The sequence below is a fragment of the Anoplolepis gracilipes genome, chromosome 8 (genome assembly GCF_047496725.1).
Source record: "Anoplolepis gracilipes chromosome 8, ASM4749672v1, whole genome shotgun sequence".
NCBI classification, from domain to species: domain Eukaryota; kingdom Metazoa; phylum Arthropoda; class Insecta; order Hymenoptera; family Formicidae; genus Anoplolepis; species Anoplolepis gracilipes.
The window spans coordinates 12,542,345-12,561,859 of NC_132977.1; the positions used below are offsets into that span (position 1 = coordinate 12,542,345).

At 36.2% G+C, this 19,515-nt stretch overlaps 1 protein-coding gene and 1 pseudogene across 1 annotated transcript; one reads left to right on the top strand and one right to left on the bottom strand.

The window, feature by feature from the left end:
• The first annotated feature begins 4,443 nt into the window (after positions 1–4,443).
• On the top strand, positions 4,444–16,290 carry LOC140668848 (uncharacterized). Its single transcript, XM_072898176.1, has 3 exons — positions 4,444–4,572; positions 13,981–14,113; positions 16,004–16,290. Exons 1-3 carry the CDS (start codon positions 4,444–4,446, stop codon positions 16,288–16,290), a joined length of 549 nt encoding a protein of 182 aa, XP_072754277.1.
• Positions 16,291–16,897: 607 nt separating this feature from the next.
• On the bottom strand, positions 16,898–17,916 carry LOC140668849 (histone-lysine N-methyltransferase SETMAR-like; annotated as a pseudogene).
• Positions 17,917–19,515: the final 1,599 nt, after the last annotated feature.

Sequence of the window (19,515 nt, forward strand, 5' to 3'; positions counted from 1 at the left end):
TTGTACTTCTGCAAACAGGATTTGTAGCAATCGTCTACATGAGCCGATTATCTGTGTGTGTAAATGTGGGATGTGTATGTATAAGTGTGTGTGAGGTATGTGTATGTGTATATAAGTTATGTGTGAATGTATGCGGAATGTGTGTGTGTATGTGTGTGGAGTGTTCGTGTGGTGTGTGTAAAAGCATGTAAAGTGTGTGTACATGTGTGTAGGTTATGTCACATAACCTATGTGTGAGTGTGTGTAGGGTGTGTGCAAGTGTATGTAAAATGTGTGTGTAGGGTATGGAGCATGTTTGAATCTTACCTTCACTGGCTACATCATGCTCAGATCTTGCCTTCACTGGCTGGATCATGTTCCGGTCTTGCCTTGACCGGTTAGATCCAAATCTTGCCTTGACTAGTTGAATCATGTAAGATAAGACTATCGGAAAGTGAATATTTTACGAGATATTTTGAATTTTTTCAAACTGCAACTTTGGAGCTTTATAACTCGAAAAGTACTCAATGAAGAAACATTTGATTACAGGGTTTTAGAAAGCTCTCGAGCTCAGCTACAAGAATATGTAATAAAAAATAGGGGATGCCATTTAGAAAAATTAAGGTGACCTTTATGTGACCTTCAAATAATTCTTCAAGGTTAAACCAATGGTATTAACTTATGGCCCCCTCGAAACCAAACAACTTTTGTCTGAAACATTTTTCTCTCCCGGGGTTGGTTTTCGAGATATTCGACTAGATGGATTAAAATGGTCCACCCTGTATATATACATATATATATTATATAATTATAAATTATATAAATATAATTTTGCTATAATTTATAAATATTCTCATAAATTATTTATTGATAATTTATGGTTGCTTCTGTGAGTTTACGAAGAAGAAACCGTCGCTGTGAATAGCGAGTGTCATGAAGCAGATAAAGCACGCGTATAGTGGTATATAGAGATATTTTTAGTTTATTTCTGAAAAATGCGACTTCGGAATACAACTTTATCATATATGGTTGAATTTGTCGTTAAATGAGCTATAAGTTTTGTTATAAGATAAATTTTAAAATTTTTTAAAATTGAAAGAGGCGAGGGATTTTGAAAAATATGACATTTAAAAAAAATCTGATTGTACAGTTTTAAAGTACATTAAAAACCATAAAACTTTTATTGGAAACTTTTTTTTATATCTCTTATTGTTTTGACGGTATTCGCTCACAAATATAAAAACCGATTTCTTTCAAGAAAGCGTTTCACCCGCTTAACGGCCGTAAGAGCACATAAAAGAAATACGTGTCCCTTATTTTGACTTAGACTACAACATATTCAAAGCTCATTAAAATCGGAGGGGGACACTTTCAACTCTTTCCTTGTTAGTTATTGCTATATGAGCTACACTAGCCCGCATTAGTTTTGACATAAGCTCTGTTTTTTATTGCTGCACTGACAATGAGTGCACTTGTATAGGCTGGACTAGTTTATAGGCTATCTATTTTTCTTCATGTTGAAAGAAGAAAGAAAAACTCAACTAATACAATCTAGCCAGTACAACAATAAAAAAAGATCTGTAATCAATGAATAATAAATTTTCTTTGAGTTTGAAACATTCATGTTTAAAAAATTTATAAATATATTTGTATCATTAAAAAGTTAAATTCTTGTTCTTCATTTTCATTTCTTTTTTATTTCACTTGAAAAACTAATATATATATAATGAAAATGAAGAACAAGAATTAAACTTCTTAAGGGGATCTTAAAAGGACAGTTAAACTTCGACGGGTTAGTGCCTCATCTAAGCGGAACTAAAATTGTCGATAATACAATTTTCGTATTATATGTCATCTTACTATTGAAAATAAAATTTTTTATTTCATATTTTATCGGATTGCAAATAATTTGCAGAAATTTTTACAATTAAAACGATACCAAACATGACATAAATCGGATAATATTTATTAGAAGGATAATCGTAATTATGACTATTGATTAATTAAAAATTATCCGACTTATATCGTATTTGGTGTCATTTTAATCGCAAAAATCTCATTAATCCATTAAAATTATTTTCAAATCGATAAAATACGAAATAAAAAAGTTTTATTTTCTATGAAAAACAATAGATAAAAAATCCTCGCGAACGTGACTTCGGAACTCTTTGATGTCGTTCATCTCTCCCTCTCCCTCCCTCTCCCTCCCTCTCCCTCTCTCTTCTTTGAGAGATGGTTGTTTTCCAGAGAGTTGGAAAACATCGACAATAATACCGATACCAAAAATAGAAAAAGCTAAAAAAGCAAGTGAATGTAGGCCTATTAATATGCTACCAAATTTCGAAAAAGTATTAGAATTAGTAGTAAAAAAACAAATTGAAATGTACCTTGAATCTAATGATGTTATAACGGAACATCAATCGGGCTTTAGAAGACAGTATTCGTGTGAAACGGCGATTCAAACTGTTATCGACGAATGGAAATTGATAGTTAGTGAGGGAAAAATGGTAGGGGTAATTTTTATGGATCTTAAACGAGCGTTCGAAACAATAGATAGAGAAAGATTAATAGAGAAAATATATCAATACGGAATTAGAGGAATGGTACTAAAATGGTTAAAATCGTATTTAAATAATAGGACACAACAGGTCCGTTTCAATAATAAATGGTCGAAACTGATTGACACAGAATATGGCGTGCCACAAGGGTCAGTTTTAGGGCCTTTATTATTTATTGTATATATAAATGATATAGTTAAAGTCTGCCCGGAAAAATGTAGTATAAAAATGTTTGCAGATGATACATTAATATATGTAAGTGGAGTAAGCAGTGCGGAATTAGAGAATAAAATGAATATGGTATTTAGAATAGTAGAAAAATAAATGAATGTAAATAAATTGAAAATAAACGCAGGAAAAACTAAATACATGATAGTCAGGAATATAAGGAAAGAATTGAAAGGAAATATTGCGTTGAAATGTTCGGATGGAACTGAGATAGAACGAGTAGAAACAATTAAATACTTGGGTATAATTATTGATGATAGACTCCGATTTAAAGACCACTGTGATTATATGTTAAAAAAAATAGGAAAAAAACAAGTTTTTTAAATAGAATAGGTAAATTTATATCAATGTATACCAGGTGCATTGTATATAAATCAATTATAGTGCCTCACTTTGAATACTGTGCAACGTTGTTAATAGATATGGGGGAAACACAGCTGGATAAATTACAGATAGCGCAAATTCGAGTCATGAGAGTTATATTGCAATATGATAGATATACCAAAGTGGAACATATGCTGCAAACGTTGCAGTTCATGTCCGTAAGACAAAGGCTATATTATAACGTGTACATATTTATTTTTAAGATTTTGAAGAATATGTTACCAAATCAATTAAGAAATAGAATAGAAATAATAGGAAATGAGAGTGAAAGACAAACACGACAAGCCGGGGACATTGCAATACAACTTCGTAGAACAAGAAACGCGCAAAAGAGTATGTTCTACGAAGGAGTGAAAATGTATAACGCGTTACCAGCCGAAACAAAAAGTAGTGAAAAATTGAATCATTTAAGCGTAGGTTAAAAGAATATATATATAATAATGTAATTTAAATATGTAATTTTATGTACTACAAATAGCTGAGAAAGCTAATAAAGATCAATCAATCAATCAAATCAATCTCTCTCTTTCCCTCCCTCTCTCCCAACCCCCTCCTTCCACCCCCTCCACCCCCTCTCTTTTTCTCTCTCCTTCCCTCCCTCCCTCCCTCCCTCCCTTTCTCTCTCCTTCCCCCTCTCCCTCTTTCCCCCTCCTTCCTCCCGCCCTCCCTAACTCCCTCCCTCTCTCTCTCTTTCGACGACTAACCAATTTCGCGAAGATCTTATCTTATCTATAATATATAAACATCTTATAAAACAAAAATTGAAACTTTAATTTCGCATTTTATCGGTTTAAAAATAATTTTAATAAATTAATAAGATTTTTCTGATTAAAATGACACCAAACACGATATAAATCGGATAATTTTTAATTAATCAATAGTCATAATTACGATTATCTGTTTAATTAAATATTCAACAGATAATATAATTATCTGTTTAATTATATTATAGATAAACCGCGTATCCACTATGCGCGACATGTTCGAGCGCGGCAGTTTGCCGTGATCGAATATATCGTCAAAACTCCTTTTTATTTTTTTTACATAAAACACGGCAGTCGTACGCGGCAAGTGCTCCAACAAATCACTAATGTTCGCGAAATAATATGGAAAGTACACGTTGTGCTGCTGTGCGCTGCATTTATTTTAATTGATTCAATTATGAATAAAAAAAGAAACAAAAACAAAAACATGGATAAAAGAGTTATATAGGAAACAATTACAATATGATGGTCAACTTCTAAAAGATATAACATTTGAATTGATAGAGGAGACAATAATAAACTTTACCCGAATGTCAAAAAATGTGAAAAAAGTGGATATCTCCTTTCGAGAAGCAATTACAGTAAAGAAAAGATTGGCTATAACATTGAGATTTTTAGCCACTGGAGACTCGTATACAAGTTTGCAATATCTTTTTCGAGTATCAAAACAATCAATGTCGAAAATAATCCTAGAAATTTGCGAAGCACTAATGAAGGCTCTACAAAAATATATTAAAGTAAAAAAAACGTAATGTTAAATAAAATACATAGTAATTGCAAAATAATTATTTTAATTTTATTAATTTATACAGTATAAGTGCAGTAGGACTAGCAATACAGTCTTATTCGAAGAATAAAATTAATTTTTTTCTAATTCCTAAATATTTTACAATCTGTCCTAAGAGGATATTAAGCAATTTGTTTGAGGGAATAGACTTGAGAGAAATGTGCCCAGTGGCACATTTAGAAAATTAAAATGCTATTAGCATGTTAATAAATCAGGAAGGGTTTTCCTTTTAGGTCTTCTTACCGAGTTATCTCGAATCATGAGATGGTTAATAAGGGGGTTTGGATGATGTAGTGTCTTATCACTATAGGATTTGATTTTTGAAGTAATCTCTTCACGCACTGTAGGTATATTCAAGTCTCTATGTAGTGCATCATTTGTAATATACCATGGTACGTTTGTGATAATTCTGAGCATTTTTGATTAGAACCTTTGAATAATTTCAATATTTGAATGAGAGGCTGTTCCTCACAATATTAACCCATACGTCCAAACAGGTTTTAGTATGGCTTTGTATAGAAATAATTTACTTCCAAGGTTTAATTGTGATCTGCTCAACAGCCAGTACATTTTCTGTAATTGAATTCCTAGCTGTTTTCTTTTTGTGAGAATGTGTGTTTTCCATAATAACTTCTTATTCAAGTGAATTTCAGGATATTTAATTTTTTCAGCTTGAGGTACTTCTATGTCATTTATTTTAATTGGAGGGCATGTCTCAATTCTTGTCGCAAACGTAACTTGAACAGATTTGAACTCGTTTAATATAATATTCCAATCTTTTGTCCATTTTATTATCTTATTTAGGCAAGATTGGAGAATGGTAGATGCTACTCTATGGTCCGAATGTGATGCCAAAACTGCCGTATTGTCAGCAGGTTCCAATGATGACAGTCTGATCAGAAGGAGGATCCGCCGTGTAAAGTAGATATAATATAGGGCCTAGAACGCTCCTCTGAAGCACGCCAGCCTGGATTTGATAGAGACCAGATTGTGCATCTTCATAACCAATTAGAAAGTGCCTTTTAGAGAGATAGGATTTTAACAAGACGAAATAGTTCTCCGGAAAGTCTCTTTTGATTTTATATAATAGGCCTTCATGCTCGGTCAAAGGCCTGCAAAACATCTAGGAAGATTTTTTTTAACCCCTACTATTATTGCAATCTGTCACTGCGATGGAACTTTTAACAAAAGGTTTGTATGATAAACTATAGCGTGCTAGGAGAGAATCCAGTGATTCACCCTATACGTTATACAGGGTGTCCCATTTTAATTCCTCCAGTGAAATATCTCGAAAAGTAAGCGTTGCCGGAAAAAAAAATTCAAACAAAAGTTTTAGGATTTCGAAGAGGCCATAAGATAGTACCATTGGTTTGATGTTGAATTTTCATTTGAAGGTCACGTCAATTTTTTTAAATGGAATATCCTATATATTATTGCATATTCTTGTAGCTTATCTCGAAAGCTTTCTAAAACACTATAATCAAATGTTTTTTCGTGAAGTACTTTTCGAGTTATAAGGCTTCAAAGTTGCAAATTTTTTACATAAAATACAAGATATCTCGTAAAATATTCATTTTTCGATTATCTTACTTTAATACTTTTATGCACAGAATAATGAAACAAATTAATTGGTGTAAAGAAAACATATAGTTATTGTAAGGATTGGGTTTGCGGTTAGGCGAGATAATTCAGGAAAGGCAATTTCATGTAAAGATATGTCGCTTCAATTTGTATTTTATCATCTGTACTTTGTCAGACGAGGTTTATTACACACTCAGTGGTTACGCTGTACAAACACCGTACAATAACGTACAAAACACCGTACAACGCGTGTATATACAAACGTATTCATATGAGACGAACGTTGACGAGAGCCGGTAACTATGTCGGTCGTGATTGAAAGCAGTTTCTCAACTGCCGCTACTCGAATAACGGTTCTACGCCGTCATGCCACGACAGCGCCGTTTTCGTGACGCTTAGGAACTAAAAGATTAGTCGACTGCTGCGCACGCAATACAAAATGGCTATAATCTAGTAAGGCTAGTTACGCAGGGGTTTACAGTTATCTTTAAGAAAAAATCTGAATTTGCAACTAGCAGTTACACAAAACGCTCAGCATATAAGCGCGCGCCGCATATAGCGCTCAGCATACCCTGAGCGTTTTTAAATAATAGTTCAATAATTATTGCGCTAATTGCAAAATGATACAGGACTTTTATGTTCAGTTTGACCTGCTCTATCTACCCTAGAGAGTTGGGGCGATTATTACCGGATATCTTGTAGATATGTATAATATTGTTCGCTAAGCGTTTTTAATTAATATTTTAATAATTATTGCGAAAATCGCAAAATGGTATAAGACTTTTTTGCTCAATTTACTGTGTCCTACCTGCTCACGAGCGTTGTTAAGAGTGTTCCGGGACACCCTGTACATATAATTGCCATTCTGTTTATCTCCTCTTTAACCGTCAGGATGCCCAGATCTTTGTGTAGAGTCTCATTAGTAACATACCATGGTGCGTTCGTTATTATTCTCAATAATTTGGTTTGAAATCTCTGTCGGATTTCTATGTTGGAGTTGGCAGCAGTACCTCAGAATTGAATCTCATAGGTCCAAATAGGTTTGAGTATGCACTTGTATAATAGCAGTTTACTATTTAAGTTTATTTGTGAATTATGTCCCAAGAGCCAGTACATCTTTCTTAATTTGAGTTCTAGTTGTTTGCGCTTTGTAAATATGTTAGTTCTCCAATTTAGTTTCCTATCTAGATACATACCTAGATATTTCGCATCGTCAGCTTGAGGAAATTGTGTTCTTGTGATTTGTTCCATTAAGTTTGACAGGAGGGCATGTCCCATGTCTGGTTGTGTATGTGACTTAAACTGATTTTGATTCATTAATTCTGATATTCCACCTCTTAGACCATCGGTCGATTTCGTTAAGGCTGTTTTGTAAATTATTAGAGGCAATAGTCGGGTCATCACGTGTAGTCAGAATGACTGTGTCGTCGACAAAGGTTCCAATTAACGTTCCCTCCGTTACTGGTAGGTCTGCAGCGTACAAAAGGTATAACGTAGGACCTAGCACATTACCTTGAGGTACTCCAGCTTTAATTTTATGTAACTTAGTTGTTGCATTATCGTACCTAACCCGAAAGTATCTATTCGTTAGATATGAATGAAGAAATAGGAAATAGTTCGTGGGGAATATGTTCCTAATTTTACTCAGGAGGCCATCGTGCCATACCTTGTCGAACGCCTGGGATATATCTAATAAGACTGTCGAACAGTACTTCCTATTTTGGAAGCAAAAATTTATTTTAATAACAATTCTGTGGATTTGTTCTATTGTACTATAGTTCCTTCTGAAACCAAACTGATGCTCAGGAATTATTTTTTTATCTTCAATAATTTGATTTAAATTTTTTAGAATTAATATTTCCATAACTTTTGACGAGATAGGCAATAAGCTGATAGGCCTATACGATTTCATATCTTAGGTTTACCAAGTTTTTAAGATTAAGATAACTTCAGCCACTTTCCATTGGGGAGGAACAAAGAAGTTCTGCAGGATGGCACTACAAATAAGCGTCAGGAATTTAACACCAACCGGAGGAAGTTCCTTAAGGAGTTTTGGTGTAATAATAAGATTATATCTGGGAGCTTTCTTAAGGTCCATTTTTTGGATAATGTTTCCAACGTCTTTTATCTTGAATTTTGGAGTTTGATTTATTGCATTTTGAGTAGTGGTATTCCCAAGCACCATTTGAGAATCTCCCTCAACAGACAGTGTAAAAACTTCACTGAGATGGTTTGCGAACGTTAATACCTTCTCTTCGTCACTTCTTGTCCAGCTTCCGTCTTGCTTACGTAATGAGGCAAGGGAGGGTTAAGGCTGATTTATTTTTTTCATAACTCTCCATAAGAAGTAGTTAGATATAGCTGTAACATCCAAATTCCTTAAGTAGTCTTGGATTTCAGCATTCCTCTCTTTTACCAGAACATTCTTCAATTTTTTTGTTAAGAAATTAAGCTGTTTTTTATGTTTTGGATGTCTTGTTAATTGCTAGAGTTTATATGATTTCTTCTTATTATTCAATAGTTTTTTGACTGTTGGAGAGCAAGTTGGCTTAAGGTTTACCTGGTGGTTGGCAGGTGTAGATTCCCATGCTACTCTCTGCACACATTCGTTGAAATTCTGTACCGCATGGTTATATCATCATCGCTTTTTAGAACAATATTTGTGTCTAGAGTGTCAACCACAATCTCCCAAAATTTATTCCAATTTGTTTTGCAGCTATGGAGCTTGCATTTTGCGACTTTTGTACAAACTTGGGAATGCAATGAGACCAGTATCGGTGAGTGGTCAGAGGACAACTCAAAGCTCGATCCCACATCGAAAGTAGTTTTTAGATGTTTTTTGTTATGCAGAAATCTATTAGATCTGGTACTTTTTTCCTATCTGAAGGCCAGTAGGTAGATTGGCCTGTGGAGATAATCTCTAATCTCAAGATATTAATTGCGAGAGAAAGTTGACGTCCTTTCGGTGTTGTAAGTCTTGATCCCTACAAGGGGTGTTTGGCACTGTAATCTCCTTCGGCTATGAACCGTCGTCCAAGTGCATTAAAAAATGACATATTCATCTTTCGTTATGGAGTATCTGAGGGGACAGTAAACCGCTGCTATAGTAAGTTATCCGGTACGGCCTTCAATAACGATAGTAGTGCCTTGAATGTGATTATTACTGAAAAAGTTACTCACAAAGTGTCTAATGCTGCCCTTTACAATAATAGCCGTACCGCCGTGTGCTTTGCCATCCGGGTGATTTGTCTGATAAAATTTATAGTATGGCATAGAGAAGTAATTTTTGTGTGTAAAATGCGTTTCAGAGATTAATATTATGTCAATTTCATGAGTTGCAATAAATACTTTTAGCTCGAGTGCATGTTAGGAAAGCCCATTGGCATTCCATAGCACTAACTTTATTTCGTTGAAGATGCTGTCAATCTGCCAACGTAGCTTACCATTAATTTTGTCATTGTATTTATTTGTTCGATAATCTCATTGTACATTTTTATTAACTTATGTAAATTATCTGTTTAGCAACTGCATAGAGTCTGGTTGGGTTACGAGATCCTCTTTAATAGTGGGATTTTTATGTGATTTGGTCTGCGCATATGATACGCCTGGTCGTATGTTAGAATAGGATTTATTTGCTTGACTACGTGTATCTAGTACCCTTTTATCTATTGTTAAAGTAGATTGTTTCTTTGGTCTCATACTAGAATATTTACTGTACTGTAATTCCTTATACACTGTGCAACCCTTGTAGTTGGCTAGGTGATTTCCGCCACATAGTACACAGGTGACTCCGTCAGTCTTCCCTTTCCTGGCACAGTCGGCTGAAAGGTGGTTACCAGCACATTTTATACATCTAGCTTTACGGTAACAATATGATTTGGTGTGTCCGTACCTCTGGCATCTCGCGCACTGTGGGACCATCCTTTTAGGGTGCGGGGGGTCAAAAATGATGCGGCACTGAAGTAGGTTTCTGATATTGTATATATCCTTATTGTTTGTATTGTTTTAGTTCAATTATAAATATTGATAAAGGTTTCTTAGTTATTTTTTGTTTAATATTCCAAATATTTGTAATTATATATCCCAACTTTTCTAATTCAGTTTTAATTTCAGCCACATCAGTTGAAAAATTTTTCAATATTACTTTGAAGCTTCTTTTCTCTTTAGGTTTGTATATATGGAACTCGGTTTCTTTTAGTTCTAGCTACTTAACTATGGTAGTGTACGCCATGGATGTTTTAGGTTGGATTTTTACTTGTTCGTCCCTTAGTATTTTTAGGTCATAGTCAATCTTGACGAAATCGTTAAGCATTTGAATAAAAGGCTGTATGTTACTGACCCTATCAACAAAAATTGGTGGAGGTTTTGATGGCAATTCATGCTTTGGTGAGTCTTCTGCTTCGTTAATGTTATTACTGAGGCCGTCGAATTTCTCGGTCTTTTTTTGTTGGATGCAACCGTCCAATTCTCTCCCTTTGTGTTAACGGCTGGTTCGCTTAGAGATTGAGAACGTGGCCTGTTTAAGTGTGCAGGTATTCCTGGTGCACCTTTTATTGACAGTTTCTCTTACTTATATGCGACTCATCTACTAGAGTGGCATTGTCAATCACTTTCTTATTATGCAATGATTGTCTCCCCCCCCCCAAAATCCGTGGAGTTTGCTTCCAAGGAGAGTGGATTTTCCGAGATTGCTCGGGATGCCACCTGGGATACAACTTTTCGTGACTGTGTTTCCATTGCTATAATGTTAGTTTTTGGTCCATCCCGGGTATTTTATTTCCCCGGTACCCTTCAAACTGGAGAGCGTTTCCCAATCCGCCACCTGGGAAGGCGCCCGATGGGGGACTAGCAACCCCATACGGGATCCAGGAAGATCGCAGCGCAATATTCTTTCTCTTCAAGAGACTGATGTATTTTTTTTGAAAGTCTATGAACCTACTCAATTGTCCTATGCTTCTTTTTAAAGCCAAATTCGTGGACAGGGATCAAATATGTTTGTTTGATAATAGGTAGGATCCTTGAAAGTAACAAGACCTCAAAGACCTTTGCTATTATTGAAAGCAAACTAATAGTTCTATAAGATTTTGAATCATCAGGTTTGTTGTCAGGCTTAAGTAACATTTTAATATGAGCTGTCTTTCACTGAGGAGGAACAAATCCAATATCCAAGATTGCATTGAACAAGTGAATAAAAAAGGATAAACCCTCCTCAGGTAACTCTCTAAATACCCTACCAGTTATGAGGTCATAACCTGGTGCTTTTTCAAGTTTCAACTTTATAGTTTCTATAACTTCAGTTTTAGAGAACCTTTTAATAGGTTTATTTGAGAAGGCTAGAGAATTTAACTCAAGTAAGATGCTTTTTTGTGCTCATCGGTGCCCTCGTATTGGTACGGTGTAAAAACTTTTTTTAGGTAATCAGCAAAGATTTCTGTCTTTTCTATATCACTTCTTGCCCAGTTCCCATCTTTCTTTTCTATGTAGAGGAAATGCGTTACGCATTCCCCGGAAGATCGGGAACTCCTCCAGAGTATGTGGGACTCTCCCTATTTAACGGGCATACCCACTAAAACCCCTACGGATGTCCTAACCTGGCGATTTAAGGGGAGGGCGGGCTTCGCCAGCGGCATTATCCCGCACCTCCCCTCGCCCGCGCCCTAGAAGGGCTCTCTTCCCACTGGCGGGCTGAGTCCGCCAGTGATAGCCAACTGTGGAGACATGGTGTTGCCCCCCTGCGACGGAACGGGGACACTCACCGTTGCACTTCTTCGCTAATTGTGGGAGAGCGTTGGAAGGGAGCACGGATTTCCTGCGCGTGTCCCCTTGCTCCCCCTTGGGAGAAGAGTCGGGAAAGAAGGTTTGTGCGGCAATTGATACCTCGCCTCCCCGACTCCCCTTTTCCTTCACTTGCCGCCGGGGAGAAAGCCGGAGAGATTAACAGGGAGGAAAAACCTCTCCCATCCCATCCGGCCCTTCCCTGGCGGCTTTATGTTCGGGGCGAGGGGAGGTGCGGGATAATGCCGGGGTTACCAAAAAGTAACCCCGAGTTCACAATTAAGCCTTTATGGCGGGAGAGAAGACTTACTGGGGAAAGGGGAAGAGGGAATGAGGACGACGCACCAGAGGGGGTATGGGAAGGGAATTACTCCCCTCCCCCCTCAGCGTCATTCGCTCCCTCCTCTTCCTCGCCTCTTCCTCGCTACTTTCGTCACTGAACCCCGGTGGGACGGGGTCTACGGGAGATCAGGGTGCACGGGGCCAGTTCGCATCCTTACGTAACGGTGCAGTGGCAATCTTAGGTTGCTTCAATTTCTTGGTGGCCTTCCAGAGCGAATAATCACTAGCCGCAGTGGCATCTAAATGCTGTAAATAATTTTTTATTCCAAGGTTTTTTTCTGAGTCCAGAGTCTCTTTCGTTTTTTAGTAATACGGTTTAAACTAGTTTTTAGCTGAGGGCAACCGGATCGTTGCCATTGTTTCCTCAAGCGTCTTTTTTCAGCTACAAGATCCAGTATTAACTTAGAAAAAGATAAATTAATTTTCTTTGCTTTTAAAGTCAGAGTAGATTCCCAAGCAACATTTTGCACTGGAGTCGTAAAATGCTCTACTGCCGATACAATATCCCCTTCCGACTTAAGTCTTATATTTAAGGACAAAGTATTCTTCAAGAAGTCATGAAAATAGGACCAATCAGTTTTGTTGTTATGGAGCATGCAATTTCGAGGTTTGCATATAATTTCACTCATTAAGGTTATTTGTACAGGAGTATAATCCGAGGACATTTCCAAACAAGACTTGACTTCAAAGTAATTTTTGAAGATACCTCTAGTCACTCCAAAATCAATAAGATCAGGAATTTTGGACTTATCTGTGAGCTAATAAGTTGGTTTGCTAGAAGACAAAGTATTTAGGCCCAAGGATTGCAAAACCTTGAACAATTGCCGGAGGGTTTGACGAGATCCCCAGTGCATATGCTTGGCATTAAAATCCTCTCCAGCAATGAAACGTCTTCCCAGGGAGCAGAAGAACTCCCTGAAATGCATATCCTTTATAGAATATAGGATAGGTAAGAGGACAGTAGACCGCTGACACCGTGATGTGACTGATCCAGTTCAATAACGATACTAGTTGCTTGGATGAACTCTTTATAGTAAGAGTTTAGCTAATGGTATTTGATGTTATTTTTTATAAACATGGCCGTGCCACCATGAGCTGTCAGGGTGGTTTGTGTAGTAGGATTTATAATTTGGAATATTTGCAAAACTTTTTTCGGTAAAATGGGTTTCAGATATGAAAATTAGATTTATTTTAAAGGTATAGAGGAAAACTTTGAGTTCTTCTATATGTCGTGCCAGCCCATTGGCCTTCCACAAGACTATTTTAAGGAGTCGGATAGTTTCCAAGTTTGGCTATTAGTTCTGTCATCATATTTGTGACAGTCGTCAATTCGTGCATAATGTTTTGAAATAACCTTTTAGATCATGGAGGTCGTTTTGTAGCGTGGTATTTTGCTCCTTGTCCTGGAGGGATGACTTGATTTGATTTAAAATTCTAAGATTTGAGTTTGGGCCAGTAACTTCGGCATATATTTTGACAATTTTAATTGGAGATTTCGAAACTGAGATTTTCCTGAGTCTTAGAGGAGGGAATCTAGACTTCTTAAGTTCCTTACGTACATTACTCCCTTTGTAATTTGCAGGATGGTTCCACAGAGAACACACTAAATTTAATCAGATCTGTCTCTCCTGAGGCAGTTTGCGGTAGCATGGTCCACTTAACGCATCTGGACGCTACGGAAGCAGAAACTCCGAGTATGACCATACCTTTGACAGGTTACACACTCGGGAATCTGTCTTTTAGGTCTCGGTGCTTCAAACACAACCAGACAGTTTAGAAGGAGTTTAATGTTGTAGATTGACTTGTTTGCATTTGGTTTGAGGTCTATGAAGAACATTGACAGTGGTCTTTTTGATAGTCTATTTATATTCTATACACTGACTACTTGATGACCATAATCCTCAATAGTAGATTTATGTTCAGAAGTGTCAGTGGGATGAATATTCTTGAGTACAACCCTGAAACTCCTGTCCTGTTTTAATTTATACGTATGGAATTCCGTACCCTTTTTCTGGAATTCCTTAACTATAGTGGAGTAGTAAGCTTCAGTAGTTTTGGATTGTATCTTAACCTCTTCAGCTTTTAGAATCTTTATTTCATATTCATTTTGGACAGTATTATTCAACAGTTCAGTGAGAAGTTTTATACTGCTCACCCGATCGACGTAAATGGATGGTGGTTTTGGAGCTTTATTACTAATTTTAATTTCATCTTCTTCCTCAAGATTAAGGGTAGCATATCTGTTTATTGGTTATTGTTTGTACTAGAGAGCTTAACCAATAAGTTCCAAGCGTAGACTGTTTTAGGTTCCTATACTAGTTTTCAGGGCTGAGTCGCTGCCTTTTTTGCTTATCATCTTTCATTTCCTGTTATGTTTCTCATGGGGCGACGTAGTGCCACCAAACGACGCTGAACGCTGTCTTTCAAGAGTTGGTGCCTGTGGTCGATTTAAGATGCTTTTTTTGTTTCATTACTTTTACTGAACGATGACTTCCCCCCCCCCCCCAGAATCCATGGGGTCTGCCTCTTCGGAGGATGGATTTTCCAGGCCTAGGCCTGTACTACCACCTGGGGTAATTGTATCCGTTGTTGTTCTTTCCATCATCCAGTTTTGACGCTAGTTTTGGTCCACCCCGGGTATTTTATTTCCTCGGTACTCTCCAGCAAGCTGATGAGCGTTCCTCGATCCGCCACCCAGGGAGGCGCCCGATGGGGGACTAGCAATCCCTCACGGAAACAAAAATCATAATTATAAAAATACATTAATTATATAGAGGCATAATAGTCTAAATCAAAGTAATGTAGTTTTAATGAAAGAACAAAAATCATAATCATAAAAAACGTTAATCATATAGAGAAATAGTAATAATATTTTAAAGCTGAAAAATTTAATTTGAAAATATCAATTGATAAAAACTGTCATTTTAAAGTTGAAAATTAATGAATTACCAGCATTTTCATTAGAGGACTCATTATTTGATTAAATTCTACAAAAGAAGAAACCGATTTTTCTACATTTTCTTTTTGAGTTGGCGAATAAACAGGAAGTGGAGTCGGACTGTAGTAGAATATGGCGACACCGAAATTGATGTAGAAGATGCTGACGATGTAGCGGTATTGTTTTGTCTTAGAGACCAACTATAATTTTCAGTGCCAAAACCGGAACTGTAATGTCCGATATTAGCTTCAAATAAAATATTCATAATTGCTTGCTTTACACATGCCAAAGTGCGTCATATTTTCTTAATTCATTGCTAACGTGCTATCCAAACGTAAAACATAGAGCTTTATTTTGAGAATTTGTACTATCTTCAAGTATTTAAAATGCCTCTTGCAATCTTGCATCATTATTATCATCAGACTTTGGATTAGGTCGAGACCTTTTACGTAAACGCACAAATGAATTTTTTTGTAGAGTAAATGGCACTTCATCAGAAACAGTTATTAAAGTGTCTTTGACGAGTTCTTCTTCATTTTGTGTTTCTCCAGAATCTTCATCTTCATTTTATTTGATGTCTGAAACAATATTAAAAAATGAATTGTACTTTATTATGATTAATTACAGGTTCCAAATACTGAACAAGAATGGTTATCAATCGCATAAGAATTTGAGGAAAAATGGAATTTCCCGCATGTTATTGGCGCAATCGATGGGAAACATATAATGTTACAAACAGCTATAAATAGTAGGGCCGAATATTATAATTATAAGCACTTTTTTAGCATTGTCTTGTTTGCTGTAGTGGATGCAAATTATAATTTTATATATGTTGATATTGGTTGCCAAGGACGCATATCAGATAGTAGAGTTTTCAAGACCATTAATTTATATAAAAAACGTGAAGAAAAGTCATTGAATATTCAACCTCCATCAATACTTCAAATACCATAGTTTGGAAATTCCATATTTCATGGTTGGTGATAAGGTTTTTGCGTTAAACGAATATACTATGAGGCCCTTCGAAGGAAATCCAGAGGCAGGACCTATTGAAAGAATTTTTAACTACCGACTTTCAAGAGCGCGTCGAGTTGTAGAAACCGTATTCAGAATTATAAGCTCCATTTTTCGCGTTTTAAGAAAACCAATTTTACTTGAACCGGAAAAGGCAAAAAAAAGTTGTTATAACTATTAGCTTGCATAATTTTGTGAGAAAAAGACCAAGTTTACAACAATATTATACACCAACGGGCTCTTTTGATATTAAGGAAGGTGGACAAATAATATACGAAGCCACATGGAGACAAGATTAAGAATCATCATCACTACTCCTTATTAGAAGTTTGCCGTGAAGAGGCGGCAACTATTGCAAAAATATACGTTTGCATCTAGCAACATATTTCATTACAAATGGAACCGTACTACATTGGCAACACAATTATTAAGTTGATATAGGCAAATATGTACACTAATATTATACTAATATATCAGGTTGTCAAGAATGAAATTTGTAGAAAAAAAGGCAAAGTTGGTTGATAACTTACAAATATAAGGAATTATTTTATTCATCAAAGTATGCACCCATATTGTCTATACACTTTTGCCATTTAAGCGGCAGGTTGTTGAGGCCGGTGGTATAAAACCCTGGCGGACGAGAGTCAATGAATTCCTGGAAGGCCAGTTTTACAGCATTGTCGGAATTAAATTGTTTTCTTATTAAAAAGTTGTCCAAATTGCGGAAGAAGTGATAGTCAGTGAGGGCTAGGTCTGGTGAGTATGGAGGATGATGAAGAAGTTCCAACTCCAATTCCTGTAGTTTTGTCACAGTCATTTGTGCAGTGTGTGGTCTAGCGTTATCATGCAATAAGATAGGAGTCGATCTGTTGACCAATCTAGGCTGTTTTTCTTTAAGTTTTTGCATCATTCCGTCTAGTTGGTTGCAGTATATTTCTACTGTGATCGATGAGCCAGGTTTCATGAAATCATAATGAATCACACCTGCGCTAGACCACCAAACACTCACCATCAGCTTCTTTTGATGAATATTACGCTTTGGAGTGTGTTTTGGTGATTCATCTTTGTCCAACCACTGTGCTGAACGTTTGAGATTGTCATATTGGATCCATTTCTCATCACAAGTGACAATTTGATTAAAAAATGGATCAGATTTGTGTCGAGAAAGCAACATCAAGCAAGCTTCCAAACGCTTTTGTTTTTGTTTTTCATTCAGTTCATGTGGAACCCACTTATCCAACTTTTTCACTTTACTGATTTGAGCTAAATGAGTTAATATTGTTTGCTAACACCAAACTTCAACGATAATTCATAGGCACTCTGAGATGGGTCAGACTCAACGATGACCTTTAGTTCGTCATTATTGACTTTTGATTCTGGGCGACCGCGTGGCTCATTTGTGAAGTCAAAGTTACCTGTACGAAATTTGGCGAACCAATTTGATACTGTCTGCTGCGTAGTAACACTAGAGCTAAATACACTATTAATGTTTCACGCGGTCTGCGATGCCGTAGTTCCACGTAAGAACTCATACTTCATAATAGTGCGAATTTCCGACCGTTACATTTTCAACAAATTTAATTTTTAAAAAAAGTTTTTAATATTTTTAGAGCTTACAATGATTTCTTTAAACAGGTGAGATGTGTAACTTTCCAACAAAAAAACAACGGTAAAATATTAAGCCAATGTCAAATAATAAGCTGTTAAAGTTGGCAATATTATTAACTACAAATTTCATCCTTGCAAACCTAATACATGTGGCAAGATATTTGATTAGAAATAAAGCAACATACAGGGTGTCCCAAAACAACCTTCCGTCCGTAAAATGAGGTATTTCTGACACAATTCTAAGACAATTTTTCCTTTACCAAAATTTGATTTGAAGCGGTGTCAAACATAGAGCAAAAAAGGTGTCAAACATAGAGCAGAAAAGGTGTCAAACGTAGAGCTCACAAATGTTATAAAAATTTTGATCGTAACACAAGCTCCACAAAGATGGAGAACGATGCAATCGCGGAAGGTTTTAAATGTAGCCTCGAAATGCATGGTCTAATTTATAAAACCGTTATTGCCTATGGTGACAGTAGCGTATATCAGACCATTCTTGATAACAGACCATATCGTGAGTAAATGGTGACGGTAAAAAAATAGAATGCACAAATCATTTGCTTCGCAATTTGTGCGAGAAGCTAAAAGCTGTGTCAGAGACGACTCAGCCAAAAACGCAAAGACAGCGTGGCTTTGTACATTTGCAAAATGTAGTGAAAAATAACATTTTAAATATTCGAAAAGAAATAAAAAAAACAGCCGAGCTACAAAGAAAAGAGGAACGAACACCTCAACATTATAAGGCTATCGAATTGCAAAAAGATATATTAAACATTCCTAGCCATGTTTTTGGCGAATATAAGCGATGCAAAGCACGCGGTCGTATATGTAAAGAGAATGGAGATGAAACGAAAAAAAATTATGTGCCATCTCTGAAATTATACGGTCTATATCAAAATATAGAAAGTGATATCACATATATAAGTAATTATTCCGACAGCTTGTTGCTGCATTTCACCAATAATCCTGCAGAATCATTCAATTCGATAATCTGCAAAGAAATTGATGGAAAGCGCATTAATTTCAGCAAACGAGGATTTTATGATGCTAGAATTGCGGAAGCAGTTGTGTAATATAATACACAACAAGTCCTTACACAATTGCATGAAAACATGCGTAAGGTTGTTCCACCTATTGAGAATCTTGAAAGGCGACGACAAATAAAAGTTGCAAAAACCAGAGAATTTCGAAAAGAACAAAGAAAGCAAAAAATATTCAAAAGAGAATCAGGAACAGATCATCATTATAGTCCGCAATCGCAAAAACTGGATCTTCCATCCGATATATTCGAACAACTTTGGCAAAACCATTTAGAAAAATTATTCGAAAATGCGAAAAACTGGCAACAAATCGAATTCGAAACAAGAAACCAAAGTGAATCAGAATTATGGTTATCACTAAGACGAGAAATGTTACCATAGAGTTACCAGTTGACGGCATCCAATTTTGGAATCGTATGTCGCATGAGACCTACAACGTGCGCATCAACGATAAAAGCCATTTTATTTCCTTCATTCAGTGATAATGCAGCTATAAACTATGGTCGTGACAATGAAA